We start from the raw sequence: 21,785 nt of genomic DNA, 5'->3' as shown, positions 1-21,785 counted from the left end.
GACACTTAGACCCAAGGACTCTTATTCATGAAAAAAAATCTTCTACCGTGCCCTAATATGGTGGTGCACTGCAGTGCAGGCCTGAGAGCTCGACACGTGGAAGATACGACATCCAACGGTGCCAAGCTCAAGAAGAAAGAAAAGAAACAAAAAAAACACAAAACAAAACAGTCTTGCATTAAGTTCGCACCATTAGATGAAGCTTCTTCCAGGTATCGAGTTCTTAGGGTTGCATTGCAGTGCACGCACTGTAGTATCTATTAAGTTTCAATCTAACTGATATTTTCGAAGTGAAAAAATAAAGCTTTGAAAATCTACAAGAGGAATATTGGGTTTTTTTTTATGAAACATAAATTATTATCTAATTAGCAAAGATTATAAAAGTAGGAGCTACTACCAACTACCATGCCAATAGTCTGAGAAGATCTAGACCTATTACATGAACTAGGCCAGCTAGCCAAATTACATCTCGTTTAGTTATATATATATATATATATATATATATATATATATATATATATATATATATATATATATGTCATACTATCATACTATTATATAAAAGTACATTGTGGCAAATCTTTCAGATACCTACTCCACCTTTCATTTTTATCTAAAATTCTATTCTTCAAATCTTAATATTTATGTCATTCTTTCTTATAATTTCATAATCTTAGGTACCCTTAGTATTAATTACTATTTTTAATTAATATTAATATTAAGTACTATTTTTAATTAATATTAATATTTATTATTATTTAAAGCAAATCTTTTAATTGCCACTTTTATCTTTCATTCTTATCTAAAATTCTAATGTTCTATTCTTAATCTATAGGTCATTCCTTTTTATAATTTCTTAATCTTGGGTACTCTTGGTATTAATAATTATGTTTAATTAATAGTATTTATTATTATTTAAATTTAAAAATGTTTGTTTTTATGTTTGTTTTTAATTAATATTCATGGTTTCAAAATTGAAAAAAAATGGGAGAAAAAGTATAACTAGAACTATATCTATCTATATCTATCTCTCTATCTCTCTATCACTGTTTACAACGTTCTACCAAAAAAAAAACTGTTTACAACATAACAAAGGTATACAAGTGCATATATTATTGAGTAAATTCTGATTTCGTTAGTTCCACTCTCCACTTAGAATCCATGTATGATCACACCTGCATTTGCACGTGCATTCTTACTATCTCTCTATCTCTCTATCACTGTTTACAACGTTCTACCAAAAAAAAACTGTTTACAACATAACAAAGGTATACAAGGGCATATATTATTGAGTAAATTCTGATTTCGTTAGTTCCACTCTCTAATATCTCCACTTAGAATCCATGTATGATCACACCTGCATTTGCACGTGCATTCTTACTAGTACATATATATATATATATATATATATATATATATATATATATATATATATATATATATATATATGAATAGACTTAGAAATAGAAAAATAAGAAACAATATGATATAAAAGTTGGAATAGCTGACAAGGTCAGCGATGAAAGTTCTCCTTTTGTAACCAAAAAACTCAACTGGGTGGAATTAGTTCAAATGTCTAAGCACTTGATGTCTTGGTCTATTGTTGCCCGGACACCCTGATCAATGACCTTCCCTTCTACTTCATCTGCAAAATCTACATATCCATACTAATAAGGAAAAAAAAACATACTTCTCACTACCAAAAGATAAGGCCTGATTTGGTATGATTTCTATTTCAATTTTGGATTGATTTCTTGAAATAGTCAACAAATAGATTTTTGGTCAAAAAATTGAAATTGTTTTGGTTTTGTCAATATGAAATATTTCAAGAATAAATAAAGCCATTTGATAGTTCAAATTCTAAGAATAGATTCTTTATATTTCTTTGGGAAGGATGGTGGTGGTGGCGATGGCAATGGTGGTGGTGGCGGCGATAGTGGTGGCGGCGGTAGTTGTGGCAACGACAGTGGTGGCGTTGGTGGTGATGGCAGGATAGTGGTGGTGGTGGTGGTAGCGGGGTAGTGGTGGTGATGGTAACAGGGTAATAGTGGTGGTAGTGGTGTTGGTGGTGATGGCAGGATAGTGGTGGTGGTGGTGGTAGCGGGGTAGTGGTGGTGATGGTAACAGGGTAATAGTGGTGGTAGTGGTGTTGGTGGTGATGGCAATGGTGGGAGTGGGGTGGTGATGGTGAGACCATTAGGAGAAGAAGGGTGGTGTTTTATTTTTAACATGAAATTACTACTTTGCCCTTAAAATTAACCATGTGATCATTCAAGAGCAAGAATGCTAAATCAAATGAAATAGAAATTCTGAAACAGCTCCTTGATTTCTATTCCAGAATTTCTATTTCACTTGATTTCTATTTCACTGAAATAAGATGCAAAAATCAAACCAAACAATTTCAAAAATAGAAATCACTCCCTGAAATTGAAATAGAAATCATACCAAATCAGGCCTAAAACAAAAGCCCAACCACTTTCCTTGGTTTTCTTTTTAAAGTTTTCATAGGTGAGTAATATTGAATATCATTAAAATGTACCACATGAAAGGATGCTATGACAATTCTAACTGTTGGATGACTAAGAAAAGTTTGGGATAGACCACATATCCAGGCATGTAATTCAACAAATAATGCACCTTCCTCTGCATTTTTAAAGCTGTCCATGTGTTGGCATATACCTTCTCCTTAATCTTGAATTTTTAGAACTTTGTCTAGAGATACCCTTTGGACCTGTTGGACCAAAAAGTAAAAAAATCACCCACCCCATTTTTCCCAGCAGATAATAATTTTAATAGAAACCTCCTCCCCCACCCCTGCGTTTCCCCCTTCTCCATCTCATTTGATTAACCATCTCATTTGATTAACAGACAGGTAGATTTGGCCTTGAGTAGGACCGTCTAGAACATGGTCCCAGCACCCAAACACAGAATGGAGTGAAATGACTGCCCCACCCCATAAAAGGTAGAAACCTCGCTTTGTCAATGCTTCCGTGCACACTCTCATTTCCGAACAGAAAGCTCTTCCCCATAAGAAAATTTACCTTTAGAATTGAAACCAATTCGGTTCCTCAAAATATTAGCATTCACTACGAAAGATGCACTTCTAAATTTTTATTTGTAAAAGCTAATCTGCTAAAATGGATTGTGATCCATGTTGTAAAATTTTCATTTCTGTTCACTCACTATTTCAATTCGTTTCTAGAAACTGAAACTTCAATATTACAGAAATCATAGCCATCAAAATATAGGTGAAATTACCAAATGTTTCTCTCGATTGACAGACATTTGCTAGGTGATTCAAGGTGACCGAACTGGTAAACTTTTCCCTCATTGATAAAATAGTACATTCCTTTTCTTTTGGTAATTGGAGTTGATTATCTTTCAGAATCTGAGTCCTACAGCAATATTCAACAATGGAAAATCACCAGAAGATCACACATCCACTTCATCCTTGTACAGCTCAAAATTAGATCTCCGGTGACTTGCTTTTTATCACAGGAACTTCTAACCTGACGATGGGTATTTGATAGCTTGGGAGAGTAGAGTTTTGTCACTCGACCTTTGCCACACCTCCACCAGGCATGCTGCTTTCAGCAACAGTCTCCCTCACAAACCTGAAAAATGGTAAATTACTCGAGGTTGTAATACGAATACCAATCCACAGAATCACATTCAATGCACCTGTATCTTCTGTCTAGTCCTTTTCCTTGTTCCAATTTACATACATATGGATACATCTTAAGAAACATAAAATGTCAACAAGCAGAGAATGAGAAACTAACCTGGCCAATTTGTCTTGAGAGGACTGTAAAACGTAAATCGCGAGGATAAAAGACAACACGAGACCTGTTTAAAATGGTAAATGCTTAGGAGTCACCATACACACAAAGCTGGTGAGTATGTCACTCATCAGCCATGGTTCATAGAAGACCATAAAAACTGAACTTTAGCTGTTGACATAAATTGACATCCAACGAAAGGGGACAAAAAGACGAGACACTGACCATATCAATAGTAACAAAAAATTATTTCAGCCAGCAAATTGAAAATTTAATTATTTCTCTCCTTCCATAAGCATCTTGATCACTAAAGGTGTCTCCGTTATATCCTACACTATCAATCATATTCAAAAGTGCTCATGAAAGCTTAAGGGCCCGTTTGTTTGCCGGATAAAAGTGGGATAGGCAAAAAGGGGTGGGAAAAGTGTACTATTTCCCCACAAAATAATACCAAGGATGTGTGTGTTTGGATGGACCTTTATCCGCTCCATTTCCTGGGCAGGTCCATTTTCCCAAGTTCCTCTAATAGAGGCGGTGGAAATGACCACCGTACCCCTGCCCGAACACACTGCCTGGACACCCCCCTCTATTAGAGGAACTTGGGGAAATGGAGCGAGCAGGAAATGGAGCAGATAAAAAAACTGTTTGGATACATGGGGTGGGAAACTTCCAGATCATTAAATGCATTTATTCTTGTCTAGTGAGGTGGCATCCCTCTTTTTCCCATCCCATTCACTTTCAAAGTCTTACCAATTGTCCTACCAAAATTGGTAGGACTTTGGCACTATTCATGGAAAAGTTAATTTTGAGTCTATCTCTCTTCTCTTCCTATTTCCTTTCTTTCCCATGGAATCCCACCCCATGTCCATTTCCTCTCTCTCCCACTAAATCCCACCCCACTACAAAATGCATATTCCATTATTTCCTTTCCTTTCCTTGTCAACCCAACCCACCCTCACAAGTTTCACACCCCTTTTTATCCGGCAAACAAATGGGGCCTAAGAGAATTCTCTGTGGCCCAGATAACAAAAAAAACATTTCAATCAAACAATAACAAATCCCTGTAAGTTGCTTCCCCATGGAAACAGTAACAAATCCTTGATGAAAACTCGAATTGAAGAAGAAATTGGTTAACATTCTACCTTTTTTCTCTTTAAAAAAATTCCAAATGCAAGCAAGCTTGGTATCTCAAAATAATTCAAATGAAGGACTCCCCTTCAAAAGATTAGAAATTTCAGTCACACCTAGAGCTCTTTAGTCTCTCAAAAATTAGAGATCTTTTATATGTGACTTCAGGGTCAGCCTTTTAGGAGGGGTATCTGTGTGCCTGTGTGCAGAGAGAGAGAGAGAGAGAGAGAGAGAGTATTTCACAAATAACCCAATCAGGAAGTGGGACAAGTATCTACTGTCGTGGTTGGTATTATTATGTAGACAACTCCAACTCTTCCTACATAACAATGCTAGACAGTTTGCTTCAGTTAAAAGTAATCTTGGTCGAAAAATCCAGTAATATTTTCTACTAAAAAAAAACCTTGGTCAGTATGAAAATTCCAGTAATAGTTGGCCACAAAAATAACCAAAAGAACATTTTGGTGTTTCTCAAAGAAACATCAGAAAGGTGATCATCGATAACTGATCACTCTCTGCCAACAGTAAAATGTCAACAGATCACTCTCTGCCAATGTAATACCAAGCAAAATAGCCATTTACCACATGGCGCAAAGAGTGATTTCTCATCATCCTCATGTATTTTTCTGAAGTTTAAAGAAAATAAGTAAATTACCAAAAAAAAATAAGGGACTATCCCTCATTGGAGAAAAATAAACTACACCTGCCAGAGGGATGGGAAATGGGACAGATGTGCACAAGGATACTAAACAACTGGCTAATCAGTGAAAGGCGAGCACCATCAGATTGACTCAGAGACAGTGTTTGCCACACATAACTGTCACAGCAGGCTTCAAAGCCTACAGCAACAGAACAGAATACATTTGATGTATATATGTATAGATACATCAAACATATTAGATTTCACTATAGCAAAGAAAGGCATATGAATTTTCTCTACCTGATCCAAACAAAACATAAAAGCCAGCAGTGACATCTATCTCTGACTGCTCCTCCCTGTAACAATTATCACATTAATTCCCATCATTGTCTTCGAAAATGTAGAGTGAACAAACAGTGAGTTTTCATACACTCTGCTTACAGCTTATTTTTTGAATAACTGTCACAGTAAAATGCTTAAAAAAATGTAAGTTCATAACCATCCAAATCCAAAAGACACAAACAGATGCAGACAAAGATTCTCATAATTAATATTTCATCCTAGTACACTCTGGTTTTATTATATGCCCTGATTAGTAAAGGGCGTACCCAGTTCACGAGGCTCCCACCACTGTGGGGTCTTGGGAGAGTCATAATGTATGCAACCTTACCCCTGCTTCACAGAGAGGCTGTTTCCCAACTCGCCGAGGCCCACCCTCAAAATTATCCGTAAAATAGAAAATACCAACTATAATCCAATAGTTTGGTCTCCTTTTTTTATGAGAAAAAACAAAACATAATACTAAGAAAAGTTAATAGTTTGGCCTCCTTGATACCCATATAAGAATACCTAATGCAATTCTAGCCACTAGAACCAACCAAATTTTAGGGTTATGTTTTGAATGAACATTGCCTAAAAATAAATTGTAACACAGTACTAAAATTTTCAAGACCAAAAACCAATACCACAACCTTCATTTTTTGCCATGTCTCATGCAATTCATGGTCCACAAGGCAGTTAAGGAAATTAATAGTACAACTTCAGGTCCATGGCTGATCTAGAGGCTAGCCAATATTTGGAGAGCAAATCCAACAAAGAATACCTAGAATATTGACCTTGGAAACTTTCTAACTGCAGAGGATGTTTAAGCATAAGAGAAGAAAAATAGTGTTTTATTTAATGATAGCAATCTTAGGGGTTGAAGTAAGAGAACCAATACTAAGATTTTGATTTGGTCAAGAATAAGTCACAAGACTCCATAAACAGGTAGTCATCTCATTTAAGTCCTGAAACTACCAAAAATGAGATAATGAAACTAACCATGTATATCTGAGAAGCACATGTTTTGGCCAAGTTTGCAGATCCCAGAACTGCTTACGTATCTGTGGATGAATTTCAACATCTGCTTAGAACAACAAAGGAGTGAGTTAAAATACTGTAGTTCACTCCTCTGTATCAATCCAACTGCTAGTATAGATAGGACTGTTAATCACTAATATGATCCAAGATCCAACTGATAGAAAACAGAAAGCTGAAATGGATTACCAAAAAAAAAAGGGGGGGGGAGGGCGGACGGAAACTTTAACTGACCAAATATTACCATTTAGTCCAAAGCTTAGACATTAACAATTTTAAAATCATGCAATCTGAATCATGCTCATGACAATATCTTGAATCTCCAACTTAATAAAGTTGATGCCATTAAGCCAGATTTGAGGGGAGGGGGGGGGGGAATATATGCAACATAATAGATATACAAGAAAGCATAGACACAGCAAGGAGAATGGAGTTCCACTTTCACATACAATGATGAGGCATGTCCACAACTTTAGCCGTGACGCCAAGTATATCGCCTCCTGAGTACCTCTGCATGACATACAACCTCCATATTAAGCTCCAATCAGTTAAATTATATGTTCTCTTTTCCCAAATATTAGGTACATCTTAAGTTTTATAGAGGTTGACTTCCTTGTATCACAAGAAACTTCTTGGGCAGTCATCACGGCAAAAACCTGAAAAAGCTCTCTCTACCAAAGAATGTAAAGAGATACTTTCTCCTGGATTGGACTCTGGTGGTCCATAGTCTCATTAATTCTCTTGTACCATTGTTATGTATCAAATATCCAGAGCCCATTTAGACTTTCTGGACCTGTATGTTTGCATGTGTCTTGTTATCGAGAGTGGGACACTCGGTATTAGCGCTAGAAAGCTAATACCAAGAGGAGAAAGGAACAGGGCAGTTCGGGTATGTTTTATTTACTTAAGTCTATGGCTATTTACTGTTATACCCTTTTGTAATGTTTATATTAGTGAAATTCTGAGGGAAGAGATTTAATTCCTTCTTTCAAGTCTGGGTATTTACGATCGAGTTTCTCTTCCTCTGTCGTTTTCTCTTCTTCTTCTTCTTCTCCCTCTTATTTTTCTGCTGTAATTTACATGGTATCAGAGCATTAGGCATTGCTACAGCTCTCTACGACTATTATCTTCTTTTCTATCAAGGCATCTATCGACATTGAGGTGGTGATTTCAGATTAGAGGTCTTGCGGCTTCTTATTTTTTTTGTTTGAAGGGGTGCAGCACCCTATGCTGCATTTCCGGACTGTTTAGAGACTAGTTCATGATCTGAAATAAGAACTAGGTCTCTCTTTTTTGGTTTTTGGTGGTTTATGGAGTGAAGATTGCGCTGGAATTGGAGCATCTATCGGCAGCACCCTGTCAGGGTCTTGAGATCGATTTTTCCAAGGAGAATAATCGAATTTTTTGTGGAGGTTTTGGAATCTATATTTGTGTTTGCTGGATTTTTTTTTTGGAAGCTTACTGGATTTTTTAGAAGGTACAGCAGTAATTATTTTTCTGTTTTGATTCCTCTTTTGAGATCGAATTTTCTTCTCCCTGGAGATTCATCGATTTTTTGGTCTGGTTTTTGGAACCACTTCTTGAGATTGTTGCAATATTTGAAGCTTGCTGGATTTTTTGGGAGTTAATGAAGGGCAGAAATTTATTGTTTCTGTAGAGTTTGGTTCAGATTTGGTTAAACTCGATTTTCTTGTCAAAGTTCTCTGGCAGAGTTTTTCACCTCTTCTTTTGTGCAATCTCACTCCATCTTTTGGCTGTGAATTATGGGTGAAACTTCGAAGAATGTGATGACTGAGATTTTCTCTTCCTCCTCCAATCGTATTACTGAAAATAAATTGGAGGGGATCACCAACTTTCAACAATGGAAGAAAATTGTTAAGTTGGTTTTAATGGGACATGATCAGCAGAATAACTTATTTAACCCGATGATGACCCCTTATGGGATACTGTTGATGCTAGAATCTTGAGACAGATGCTGAATTCTATGGAACATCAGATTGTCGATTTAGTGACATACAGTGATACTGTTAAGGAGTTGTGGGGGTACCTTCTTAATGTTTTGTACTCTAGACAAAACAATCTTTCCCGCATTTATGAGTCGTCCCAGGAGTTCTACAGGGTTGATCAAAAGGGTCATCCTTTGACCCAGTACTTTGCTGATTTTAAAAGGATGTATGAGGAGCTTAATTCACTTCTTCCCATTACTTCTAATGTGGAAGAAATGCAAAGTCAGCGGGAGCAGCTTGCTGTTATGGGATTCTTGGGAGGACTTGGGAAGGAGTTCGACTCCGTCCGTTCCCAAATTCTTGGTGGTGACAAGGTAGCCACATTGTCTGAGACTTTTTCCAGGGTTCTACATGTCTCCCGTGAGACTACTACTACTGTTGATAATTCTGCCTTGGCTTCTTTTCTCCAGAACCGTGGGCACAGTGGTGGGGCTGGTACTGGTAATAGTGGTGCTGGTCGTGGTCGTGGTGGTGGGGCTGGTTTTAGTAAACCACCTACCTTGGGTACTCAAAGTGTTCTTGATGGTTCGGGGCAAGTGAGGACTTGTCATCATTGTGGTCGTCCGGGACATATCCAACGCTTTTGTTGGAAACTTCATGGCAAACCACCTCAACAACAGTTTGCCAATTCAGCTACCTCTACTGAGTGTACAGTTTCTGCATCTCCACAGCCTGAGGGTAAGACCGTGAAGATGTCTAATGAAGAACATGCCCGTTTTACACAATTTCAGATTTCTCAGTCAGCCCAGCCTCCAACTGCCACCTTTGTTCAGACAGGTAATGCTACTGCCTGTATTTCGACCGCTACTCCTCGTCCCCGGATCATTGATTCAAGGGCATCGGATCACATGACTGGTGTTTCAGGTATTCTTTCTTCCTTCCAAAAATCTTCGTCTAGTGTTACTTTAGCTAACGGTTCCTTAGCTAACGTAACTGGTACTGGTACTGCACATGTTACACCTTCTTTGTCTTTATCTTCTATTCTTTACTTGCCTGATTTCCCATTCAACCTTTTCTCTGTTAATCGGTTTACCAAATCTCATAACTGTTCTGTAACCTTTTTCCTGGATTCTTGTGTATTTCAGGATCTTCAGACGAAGCAGATGATTGGTAGAGGCCGTGAGTCAGGGGGCTTTACATACTTGAGGACACTTCATCTATGGCGTGTACCGGTGTGGCGTCACCCCACCAGATTCCTTAGGTCATCCTTCGTTGGAGAGTTTGAAGCTTTTGGATAGTCGGTTTCGGTCTCTTTCCAGTTTGAATTGCGAGTCATGTTAGTTTGGGAAACTTCATCATGTGAGTTATCCTCCTAGAGTCAATAAACAGTCTGACCAACCTTTTTCTTTAGTTCATTTAGTTGTATGGGGTCCATGTCTTGTCGTGTCTACTTTGGGTTATCATTACTTTGTAACCTTGTTGATGACTATTCCAGGGTTACCTGGCTTTATTTAATGAAATGTCGTTCTGAATTATTCTCAATATTTTGTGCTTTTGTGAATGAAGTCAATAATCAATTTCAGACTCCTTTGCGTATTCTTCGTAGTGATAACACTAAGGAATATTTTTCTGCCCCCTTTTCTGAATTTATGGTTCAACGTGGCATTATTCATCAATCCTCTTGCGCTGACACCCCACAACAAAATGGTGTAGCTGAGAGGAAGAATAGACATTTAATGGAAGTTACTCGCTCTCTATTATTTGAGATGAAAGTACCTAAATTTTTTTGGGCAGATGTTGTTTTGACCTCCTGTTATCTAATTAATCGTATGCCTTCTTCTATTTTACGTGGTGGTATTCCCTTTTCTTTGTTATTTCCTTCTATGCCATTATTTGTTTTACAACCACGAGTATTTGGCAGTGTTTGTTTTATTCGTGATCATCATCCAAGTGTCTCCAAGTTGGATCCTAAGGCGCTCAAGTGTATGTTTGTTGGCTATTCTCGCACTCAAAATGTTTATCATTGTTATTCTTTTGAGTTGCCGAAATATTTTGTTACTGCTGATGTTTCTTTCTTTGAGTCTACTCCCTATGATAGTTCATCTTTTACTGTATTTAACTTGGATGATGATCTTCACGTTTCCATTGTTCAATCTATTGTTCACCCTATTCCGCAGGATGCCTCATCACCGACACCTCCATCTATTGTGTTTCAACGTCACCAATGGAAAGTTTGTACTTGGACCCCTGCTCCTGCGAGTTCTACCACATTTACTTCTTCGCCGGCAGATCCCGAGATAGGTAATACTCCTTCTCTTTTGGAACCTCCTTCTGATCTTGATATTCCTATTGCTCATTGTAAGGGTGTTCGGGCTTGTACTCAACACCCCATTTCTAACTTTGTTTCCTATATTGGTTTGTCTTCCACCTTTCATTCTTGTTTACAAACTGTTGCAAATCATCTTGTTCCTAAGTCTGTCGCGGAAACATTGTCCAGTCCTAGTTGGAAGGCTACTATGAATGAGGAATTGTTGGCATTGGAAGAGAATCAGACTTGGGACCTTGTGCCCTTACCCTCAGGTAAATTTGCTATTGGTTCTTGGTGGGTGTATGTGGTGAAAGTGAATCCTGATGGATCCTTTACTCGTTTGAAGCCCTGTCTTGTTGCGAAGGGCTATGCCCAAGTATATGGGGTTGATTACTTGGACACTTTCTCCTGTAGCGAAGCTTACTTCTGTTCGCATTTTGATTTTTCTTGCTGCTACTTACCATTGGCCTTTGTATTAGCTAGATGTCAAGAATGCGTTTTTGCATGGGGATTTGAATGAAGAAGTTTACATGGAGCAACCTCCTAGGTTTGTTGCTCAAGGGGAGTCTGGCTTGGTGTGTAAGTTGAAGAAATTTCTGTATGGGCTGAAACAGTACCCTAGGACTTGGTTCGATAGGTTTACTGAAGTTGTGTTGAGTTTGGGCTGACAAGGTGTGGTAGTGATCATTCTGTGTTTTTCCGCCACTCTAGTGCGGGAAAAATATTTCTTGTGGTTTATGTAGATGATATAGTCATTATAGAAGATGATGTTTCTAGTATTGAAGGTTTAAAGGTACACTTGCAGGAAAATTTTCAGATCAAGGATCTGGGTAAGTTGAAGTATTTTTTGGGTGTGGAAGTTGCTCAGTCAAAGAAAGGAATTTCGCTCTCACAGCGAAAATATGTCCTTGATCTTCTTTCAGAGACAGGAATGTTGGGTTCTAAACCTCTAGATACTCCTATGGATCCCAATTTGAAGCTTACTACTGATGATGGTGATATTTTTCCTGATCCTGAGAAGTACCAGAGGCTTGTTGGGAAGTTAAATTACCTAACAGTGACTAGGCTTTAGTGTGGTGAGTCAGTTTTGTCTGCTCCTCGGACATCTCATTGGGAGGCTGTTATGCATATTTTACGCTATCTTAAAAAGGCTCCTGGACGTGGTCTTCTCTACAGTGATCATGGCCATGGGCAGATAGAGGATTTTTCAGATGCTGATTAGGCAGGGTTTCCATTTGACAGGAGGTCTACCAGAGGTTATTGTGTGTTTGTTGGAGGGAATTTGGTGTCCTGGAAGAGCAAGAAACAGACAGTATTTACTCGTTCCAGTGCAGAATCAGAGTATAGGGCCATGGCACATGTTACTTGTGAGTTGATGTGGGTGAAACAATTGCTGGCTGAACTTGGGTTCATTGATGATTCTCCAATGCGACTGTGGTGTGACAATCAAGTTGCTGTCCATATTGCTTCAAATCCAGTGTTTCATGAAAGAACAAAACACATTGAGGTTGATTGTCATTTTGTTCAAGAGAAGCTTCAACAAGGGCTGATTTCTCCTTGTCATGTTCATACAGGAGAGCAACTTGCAGATGTATTTACTAAGTCTTTGGGGGAGTGCAAGAGTAAATTATATTTGTAACAAGCTAGGCATGATAAACATCTATGCTCCATCTTGAGGGGGAGTGTTATCGAGAGTGGGACTCTCGATATTAGCGCTAGAAAGCTAATACCGAGAGGAGAAAGGAAAGGGGCAGTTTGGGTATGTTTTATTTACTTAAGTCTATGGGTATTTATTGTTATACCCTTCTGTAATGTTTATATTAGTGAAATTCTGAGGGAATGAGATTTAATTCCTTCTTGCAAAAGGCAATACAATCGTGTTTCTCTTCCTCTCTCGTTTTCTCTTCTTCTTCTTCTTCTCCCTCTTATTTTTTTGCTGTAATTTACATGTCTTAAGGGCTTTCCACTCAATACTAAAATGATTATAAGAATCATTGATACTTTTTATTATTAGCTATCTACATGGAACCATATATATTATTTTCCCCATTGTCCATAACAATTCTTATTCATGTCCTTATAATCGCTACTGCTATAATCACCACAATAGTGATGATGATGATGATGATGAACACAAGGGTTTTTTCCACAATCCATTAAAATAATAGTCTACTCATCCAAATTATCTGCCGTTGGCAGTTTAGCTTGTGCTCAAAATTTCTACATCATTGTGAGGTAGAAGCATCATCACAAAAATGAAGTTTGCTTTCTTTTTCAATCAGTCCTTGAAATATGAGTTTTAAATTGGTTTCTGTTGTAATATGGAGTTCAAGGGTAAATTGTCCATAGGGTTCCCATAGAGTTTATCTTGTGCTGCCCTAGAGGCTTTATTGTCTTTGTACTCTCATATCTTATTATTATAACTAAAGGTGGGCTGTGTCTCATAGACACAAGTCACAATTCCAAAGCCATCATGATATCAGAGCTGAATCAACCTAGAGATTCGAAACCCAATGCATTGAAGGACTGTTCCACCTTTTCTTGTGGATTTCTTGGTGTTGGTTGATGGATTAGTTCTCCTCCAGCAACCCATGTGATTACTTTTGTTTTGGGAACAATGGCAAACAACTCAGATCTTTCTACTGCTACATTTGGAATTGATGGGCAAGTTTGTGGTTCTCTTGACGGCTTTCCCACCTTCCTGTTTGCTCCATTCGTTTAGACGGGAGCAATTTTGATGTGGTCGCGATCCTGCTGTCTTGCCAGCGACTCCCGCGGATATTAGGGTTACCTTACTGGTACGAAGGTGAAACCCACCACTGAAGGTGCTGACCAAGAGAAGTGGAGTGTTGCAAACTCCTAGATATGTCATACCTTCTCAATAGTATGCAACCCAACTTGCTCGGGGATATCTCTTGTGGGACACTGCTGCAAAAATTTGGAAAGCTGCTCAAGAAACCTATTCGCGGGTTGGGAACGATGCCCAGGTCTATGAACTACGCAAGAAACTTCATGAGATCAAGCAGAAGGAACTCATCCTATCCCAGTATTATTCTGAGCTGCGTAGTTTGTGGCAGGAGCTGGATTTTTATGATATGTTCTAAACCTCTACACCTACCAATGTTATCAAGTTTCATAAACGGAAAAATATTTCGGGTGTATGATTTTCTTGCCAAACTTAACGTTGAGTATGATCATGTCCGTGCTCAGGTACTTAGCTAGTATCCCTTCCCTACTTTGGAACAGGCTTATTCTCTGATCCAACTCAAGGACAGCCGTAAGGCTGCCACGTTGCCGTCCCCTTCCCATGACCGATCGGCGCTTCTTTCGAGGTCTCCCCTGCAACCTAAAGGCGGGGCTTCCCGTCCCAATGATCGTTCTGCTACTGATCGAGAACCCATCCGATGTGATTATTGTGGGAAGGAGAGGCAAACTAAGGAATTTTGTTGGAAGCTTCATGGGCGTCCCACTGCCCCTTCTAACAAAGGACGTGGTCATGGAAAACCTTCTGCCAACCACACTGAGACTTTTGTAGTTGATCCTCCACCTGGTGCTGCCCCTGCCACTTCTCAAGATGAGCTTACTAAGCTTCTCCGACATTTGGAAACCAAATTGGATTCTTCTGCCCCTGCAAATAATGCTTCCGCCTCTTCCTCCACTTTGGTACCTTCAGATTCTGCATCTCCAGGTATTTATTTTGCTGGTCATTGTGCATCCACGGTCTCCCGTCCATGGATTATTGACTCTGAGGCCTCTGATCACATGACCAGTAATCCCAATCTTTTCTTTAAATATTCCCCTTGTTCTGGTAAAAACAAGGTTCGCATTGCTGATGGCTCTCCTTCCCCAGTCTCTGGGAAGGGTTCCATCATATGTACTCCTACCTTACCATTAAATTCGGTATTACATTTCCTAATTTTACTACCAATCTTATTTCCAGTAGTCGCTTCGGGCCTGCATTATAACACTTCTGTTTCTGGACCATCTTTCTATTCCAGAAATGACATTTTGTATTTCTGTTACTGGGCCAAATTTTTTGGCCAAAAAACGCGTTTGGTAACGCATAATAATTTCTATTTCTGGGCCAAAAAAGAAACAGAAACACGTTTGTTATGCACAATCATTTCTGTTTCTAGAACTTCTATTAAATTTCAAAATTGCCATTGAATACCCAAAAAAAATTGTGGAGGTGGAGGTGGTGGTTGTGGCGGTGCTGGTGGTGGCGGTGGTGATGGTGGAGGTGGTGATGGAGGTGGTGATGGAGGTGGTGGTGGTGGTGGTGGTGGTTGAGGAGGAGGAGGAGGAGGAGGTGGAGGTGGTGGCAGTGGTGGTGGTGGTGGTGATGGTTGAAGTTGCATTGGAGGTGGTGTTTTATTTTGAACATGAAATTACTGCATTGCTCATCAAATTAACCATGTGCTCGTTAAATAGCAACTCCCCCCTTTACTTCTTCCTTTTATTTCTGGGACAGAGAAGCTTTAAATTGGAGCTACTTTTTTTCTCTCTCTCAATAACTTTTTTTGTCTCGGTTCATTCCCAGGAACCAAAAAATGAACCAGTGTTAACAAACAGAGAAATAGAGAAACAGAAATGTTATCATGCAAGCCCCTCACTACCGATCTTAACTGTAAAGTGACTTATTTCCCATCTTATTGTTTTTTTCAAGATCTGGTAATGGGGGAAATGATTGGCTCAAGCAGGGCTCATGGTGGTCTCTATTTGCTCGACGAAGCTGCTCCATCTCACCGTCATGCTCATCAGACCGTTTCTGCTTCAGTCAGGGATTACTGTTCACTTGGTACTGTTCATGTGAACAGTGTAACAGCCCATATTGCCCTGATGGAAATCCTTCTAGAAGACCCAAGTTGAAGACTAAAACACTGTTCACATCATTGTTCACGTGAAGTGTGTCAAAGCCAAAATTTGCCTTGTTTGGGATTGATTTTTAGAAGATCTTGTGGGCCCATCAAGTGGAGAAAGATTCTATCCTAATGCTGCCATAGTTTAGTTCCTATTTTCAGTTTATATTAGGTAGTTTCTAATTTGTTTATCTTTGCATGTTTAGAAGGATGAGTTATAAAGCCTTTAGTAGTTTCTAATTTCATTCAGTTTCTATTTCCATTAGTTACTATTTTCATTAGTTTCTATTTTTCAAATAGTTGCTAAGTTTTACTTTCTATTTTCTGTAGCCTAGCCTCAGCCTATATAAAGGCAGCTATTGCAATTGATTGACAAAGAATTAATGAATGAAGTTTTGAGGCATTCTTGCACTCGATTATGGGAGTAAAACCCCTGTTCAACAGCTGGCATAGCTGTGGGTGAGAGCCCCAGGGCTGAGAAAGCCCATCCCCTCCCCCTTCTTCTTCTATCTTCTCTTCTCCTCCCTTCCCTGTTCGATATACACTGTTTTGCTGTTTCTGTAAGACTGTAACTGCAATAAACTATTGTGAAGATACCCTTTGAAGACTTGGGTCAACCTACCATCAATTGAAGTGCTGCTGCTGTTGCTGATCAACATAAGGAGGTTATTCACACCTTGCGGATTCAGTTCTGCCCCCAGTTCCTGCTGAAACTTCAAGGCTGCACATCTTCACATTTCTCCATCGAAATCTGCTGGGCTTTGGAGCATAGAACCACACCACCATACACCCCATTCGATCCTTGTTGCAGGCCATTCTATTGGCTGGATTGTTCCACAGCCTTCACCTTCTATTTTCATTCCCATCTCATATCTCCACTTCGGTCCACCAGAATCACATCAAATTTGCTGCAGAGCTTCCTCTCAACAAGACCTCCACTCAATCCAGGGCCGGTTTGGCCTGCAGCGCTTAACCTTCTAATTTAGTGTTATTCGTCTAATTCTGATTTGCTTCTATTGTTGATGATCTGCTGCAACTATTAACGATCCTACTGTAGAGTGGTTCTTAGTTGAACCCCTTCTACATTACGAGTAAATCCAATCCACCCAAATGCTTTTCTGCTTGGACACAAGCTTCCAGATCAATTTGATGATACCGGCTGAGTTGACTTCTTTGATTCTTCTCAAACCAAGACCTCCCTCCGCCTTTGAGAGGAAAATTGTAGCCCAACTGGCAGGATGAAGAAATCTTGAAGAACCAATTCCTTTCCAGAGGAAGGCAGACATAAGGAATTCCATCTCTTTGATAGTTGATTGAGGCAAACCAAAGGTACTGGACCAATAAATGTAAAAAGACTGAAGAACTGATCTGATGAGCTCCAATCAGCCAACGTACGATAGAAGCTTACCATTCCAAAGTTGAAGCCTCTTACAAATAAGATCAAGCATTGGGGTGCAATGGTGGGCGGACAATCTAGCAAGAATCAAAGGCAAGCCTTGATACTTGACCGGAAGGAGGCCAATGGAGAAACCTGACTTCTCAATCAAGGTTGCCTTGACAGATTCTAAGACCCCAGCCAAAAACAAGAGAGATTTGTTAGGACTGATGTGAAGGTCCGATTTATCTTCAAAGTGTTGTAGACAAGACATAATGGTCTCAATGGAAGTGATGCTTGCTTTGGAAAATATCATGAGATCATCTACAAAGGTAAGGTGGGAAAGCTTGATATTCTTGCACTTAGGGATAGGGGAGATACGCTGTTGATTAGTACACCATTGAACACTCCTAGAGAGTACTTCAATAGCTAGGGAGAAGATGTATGGAGAAAGAGGGCATCCATGACGAACTCCCACTGATGAGGCAAAGTAGCCTGCCGGACATTCATTAACTAACACTACGAAGACTGGAGTGGAGATGTAGGAGTGTATCCAATTAACAAAGGTACGAGGAAATCCCATCTTAAGCATGACCTTAGAAATGAAATCCCATCTCAGTTATCAAAGTATTTATGGATGTCAATCTTCATGAGGACAGCAGGGGGTGAGATTTTTTGTCAAATCCTCTAACAATCTAGTTGCATAGGAGAATGTTGTCAGATATGCTCCTAACAGGAGTGAAAGCCGACTGGTTATAACTTACTAACATATCCACCACCAACTTAAGCCTATTGGCAATGAACTTGTACAGGAGATTGCAGAGGGAGATTGGCCTGAAGTAAGTCATAGCAGAAGCCCCTTCTTTCTTGGGAATGAGGCTGAGGAAGGTATGGTTGATGCCCTTGATCTGGCTCAGATTGTAGAAGAAACTCTTGATTGCCTTGATTAGATCTTCTTTGATTATATCCCAGGAGGAGGAGAAGAAACCATACTGAAACCAACAGGACCAGGATCTTTATTTGCCTTGTGAGAATGGACAGCCACTAGAATTTCATCCTCAATGGGGATAGCTTGGAGAGAACTGATGAGGTGGCTGAGGATGAATTTGTTGAGCAGATTCTCTGGAATAAGACCAGAAGAAGCCAAGGAGGACCTGAACATCACCTTAAAATAGTTGACGGCCTCTGCTTTAATATCCTCAACACTAAAAAAAGAAGAGCCATCTGAAGCCACTAACATTGGGATGGAGTTGATATTTGTTCTGGACTTCAAAGACCTGTGGAAGTAAGCTGAGTTAGAGTTTCCAAGCCTCCAACCATTTGATTCTGGATTTTTGCCTTAGGAAAATTTCCTATTCAGCCAGCAAGGAGGAGAGATCCATAGAGATTGATTTCTCTTCTTCCACCAAAAGAGCATTATGAATATCAGATTGAAGCTTCACCTAGCCATCAGTTACCTTGTCCCTACAGTCAGAAACCTGAGTGGAGATGCTGCTAAACGAACTAGAGTTCCACAACTTAAGAGCACATTTGACATTCCCAAGGAGAAAGCTTGGACTGACTTATCCCAAGCTTCTTTGACAATGGGAAGAAAATCTGGGTGGCTGGACCGCATGTCAAAGTATTTGAATGGTTTTGGGCCAAAGGAAATGTAAGGTTGAACAAGCAGAGAGGTGGAACAATGGACAGAAATACCTGGAGTCTCAAAGGTGGCATGGGAGGAGGGGAAAGAAGAGAGCCAAGCTTCATTAACTAGAACTTGGTCCAGCTTGCAAGCAATTCGAGAATCGCCACTTCTTATGTTGTGCCAAGTAAACTTAGGACCCGACCAATATGGATCATTAACACCAATCTCCTTTGTACAATCATTGAAAGCTTCAACTGAGGCCACATCCAAACGTCCCCCCCCCCCCCTTGTTTTTCATGGCCATATCAAACAACATTAAAGTCTCCTCCTAAGGCCTATGGAAGGGGGCCAGCTCAGGTAGAAATATGGCAAAGATCACTCCAAAGAGAGATTCTCTATATTGGGCAGTTAGAACTTAGAACCATACAAGGCAGCAAATAAGAAGTTGGAATGACCAAGACTGTCTGAGATATTGTGATGTAGGAATTGGGAAGAGGATAGGAGGGAAACATGAATTTTAGAGGGATCCCAAAGAACCCAAATACAGCCATTTGAATGGCGGGTATAGTTGGAGATAAGGACCAACGAGGGGCAAGGAAGAAGGCAATGCAGGAAGCATTTGATTCTTTTACTCTAGTTTCTATCAAGCAACAAAAGATAGAATGAAGGAGTTTAATACGAGACTGGACTTCAGAATGCTTGGAAGGGGAGTTGAGCCCCCTAGTGTTCCAGTGTTCCACAAGAGACCCTAATTCATGAGGAAATATTGGGAGGGTGCGGCAAAAGCCCCATAGATGGATGGCTGGGGAGAGCTTTGCGAGTCAATGAAGCACTTCAGTGGCGGCGCAGTTAAGGACGGGCTGTAGGGGAAGGGGTTGGGAGTTGGGTAGGGCAGATGGTAGATGGGAGATGGCGCAGACCAGCTAGAAGGGCAGTGGGAGGAGTCTTAGATTGTAGAGGAAGCTGAGACAACTCGGGCAAGGGAGGAGAGTTTTGCAATGGGTCAGATGTTGGGTCAAAGGGAAGAGAGGCGAGACCCGAAAGAGGGGTAGAGGAGATGGGCTGGTTTGGGGGTGAACCCAATCCAAGGTAGTAAGGGAGGATGGGAGAGGCGAAAGGACAAGTGGGCCCAAGGGGTAAAGATGAAGCGTTAAGAGGCCAAGGCCCATGTGGCCCAGAGGAGCCACAATGTGGACCAGAAGACCCGAGGACAAGAGGCTGAGAGTTAGGGCCCAAGGATGAGTGATGCAAAGAGGAAGTGGAGTCCACACGGACAGAATTCTCTGGAGGCAGGGTTGTAGTGGTGTTGGGACTCACATGGAGGGATAGAGGCGTGGAAAGAATAGGGATGAAGGGGTTAATAGAGGGTTCGGGAACAAGAGGGCCAGAGGGAAAAGTGATGGTAGTGGTGGACAAAGAAGGGAGCTGCAATGCTTAAAGAGAAAGGTGGTCTATGGGTTGGTGAATGTCAAGGGGAGGACTTACCGAGCAAGCGCATGAGTTTGGAAAGGAGTTCGACTACTTGTGGGGCAAATCGGATCCAAGTTGCAGCAGGCAGGGGTTGATAGGCTCTCGAGAGTAGCGCTAGGAACATTTTCATTAGTTTGCAAGCATGAGAAGCGGTTAGAACCAGCGGTCCCAGTGATGCTATTAACCAAAGGTCCCTGCTAATGGTGTTGCACTGAGTGCCCTCACGGAGAACCAGAAGTCGGCCTCCCCCTTGGGTGGTGGTTTCTACGGTGACAGTTTAATGTAGAAAGGGTTCAGCTAAGAACCACTCTACAGTAGGATCGATGAGACGATGACAGGTTGCAGCAGAACATCAGCATAGCATTAAAACCAGAATTAGTAACTTGGAGGTAGAGATCAAACCAACCTGTAGAACAGTGTCAAACTTAGGTCGAGTGAAGATGGAGGTGAAGGGATGCTACACTCCAAATTTCAGCCAATTCTGATGGCTAAAAACTGAGATACGAAAACGCAAAATTAGAAGGTTATGGAATATTGTGCAAACCAGTACCTGGATTGGGCTCCGAAGTGGATCGAGTATCAGCCTTGATGAGATGAAGCTTTGCTGCAAGTTTGGTTCAGTTCCGATGGTCAGAAATGGAGATCTGAGTTGGTCTTGAAAATAGAAGGTAGGACTCAGAATTAGAAGATGATGGCCTGCAGAACAATCCAGCCAACAGCAGGCGCTGGAATTGGGATCGAGTGGAGTGGTTAGATGGTATGATTCTGTGCTCCAAAACTCAGCAGGTTCTGGTGGTGGATGGTGAAATTATGGAACTCTGAAGTTGCAGCAGTAATTCAACTTGCAAGAATAGCAGCAATCTTCAATCGGTGGCAGCAGCAGCAACAGCAACAGCAGACTTGGAGTGTTTGGGAATTAATTGCAGCCTTCGAACGATTCTTCACAGCACTTGTATTGATCAACAGAGAAACAGCAGCACAAAGGATCGATTGCAATAGAAGAGGAGAAAAGAGAAGAAGGGGGATAATGGGATTCGGCTCTCACAGCCAGGCTCTCTCAGCCCTAGGGGTTTCGGCTCTCACCAGCCAGGCTCCCTGCCCTTCATCCTCACAACAGGATAATCAAAACTTGCACAAAGCAATCCAAGCAACTTCATTAATTCATAAAATCGTGGGGTGCCTCTATGGGCAGGTTACAATATATAATGGCCCAAGGATTGAGCTCCAAAAAAGAAACTTCAATTAAAAAAGTCCCTTATAAGATTGAGACTTGGGTTACAAGTAATTAAACTAAAAT

At 40.4% G+C, this 21,785-nt stretch overlaps 1 protein-coding gene across 2 annotated transcripts in view; it reads right to left on the bottom strand.

Moving 5' to 3' along the window:
- Nucleotides 1-3,148: 3,148 nt before the first annotated feature.
- The window catches only part of LOC122656765, a 36,207-nt gene continuing 17,570 nt past the window's right edge, over nt 3,149-21,785 (bottom strand). The window contains exons 5-10 of one of the 2 annotated variants that reach the window (XM_043851410.1): nt 7,353-7,413; nt 6,868-6,949; nt 5,848-5,903; nt 3,783-3,846; nt 3,510-3,614; nt 3,149-3,395 (exon numbers count right to left, since the gene is read on the bottom strand). In XM_043851410.1, the coding sequence (XP_043707345.1) occupies nt 3,551-3,614; nt 3,783-3,846; nt 5,848-5,903; nt 6,868-6,949; nt 7,353-7,413 (327 nt within the window). In that variant the 3' untranslated portion in view covers nt 3,149-3,395; nt 3,510-3,550. Of the gene's footprint in view, nt 3,615-3,782; nt 3,847-5,847; nt 5,904-6,867; nt 6,950-7,352; nt 7,414-21,785 lie in introns of both variants that reach the window. The other variant, XM_043851409.1, reaches the window with a different exon arrangement.

Source organism: Telopea speciosissima, chromosome 3 (genome assembly GCF_018873765.1).
Source record: "Telopea speciosissima isolate NSW1024214 ecotype Mountain lineage chromosome 3, Tspe_v1, whole genome shotgun sequence".
NCBI lineage: Eukaryota > Viridiplantae > Streptophyta > Magnoliopsida > Proteales > Proteaceae > Telopea > Telopea speciosissima.
Note: the sequence above shows the minus strand (reverse complement) of the source record. Positions and strands in the feature narration are given on the sequence as shown.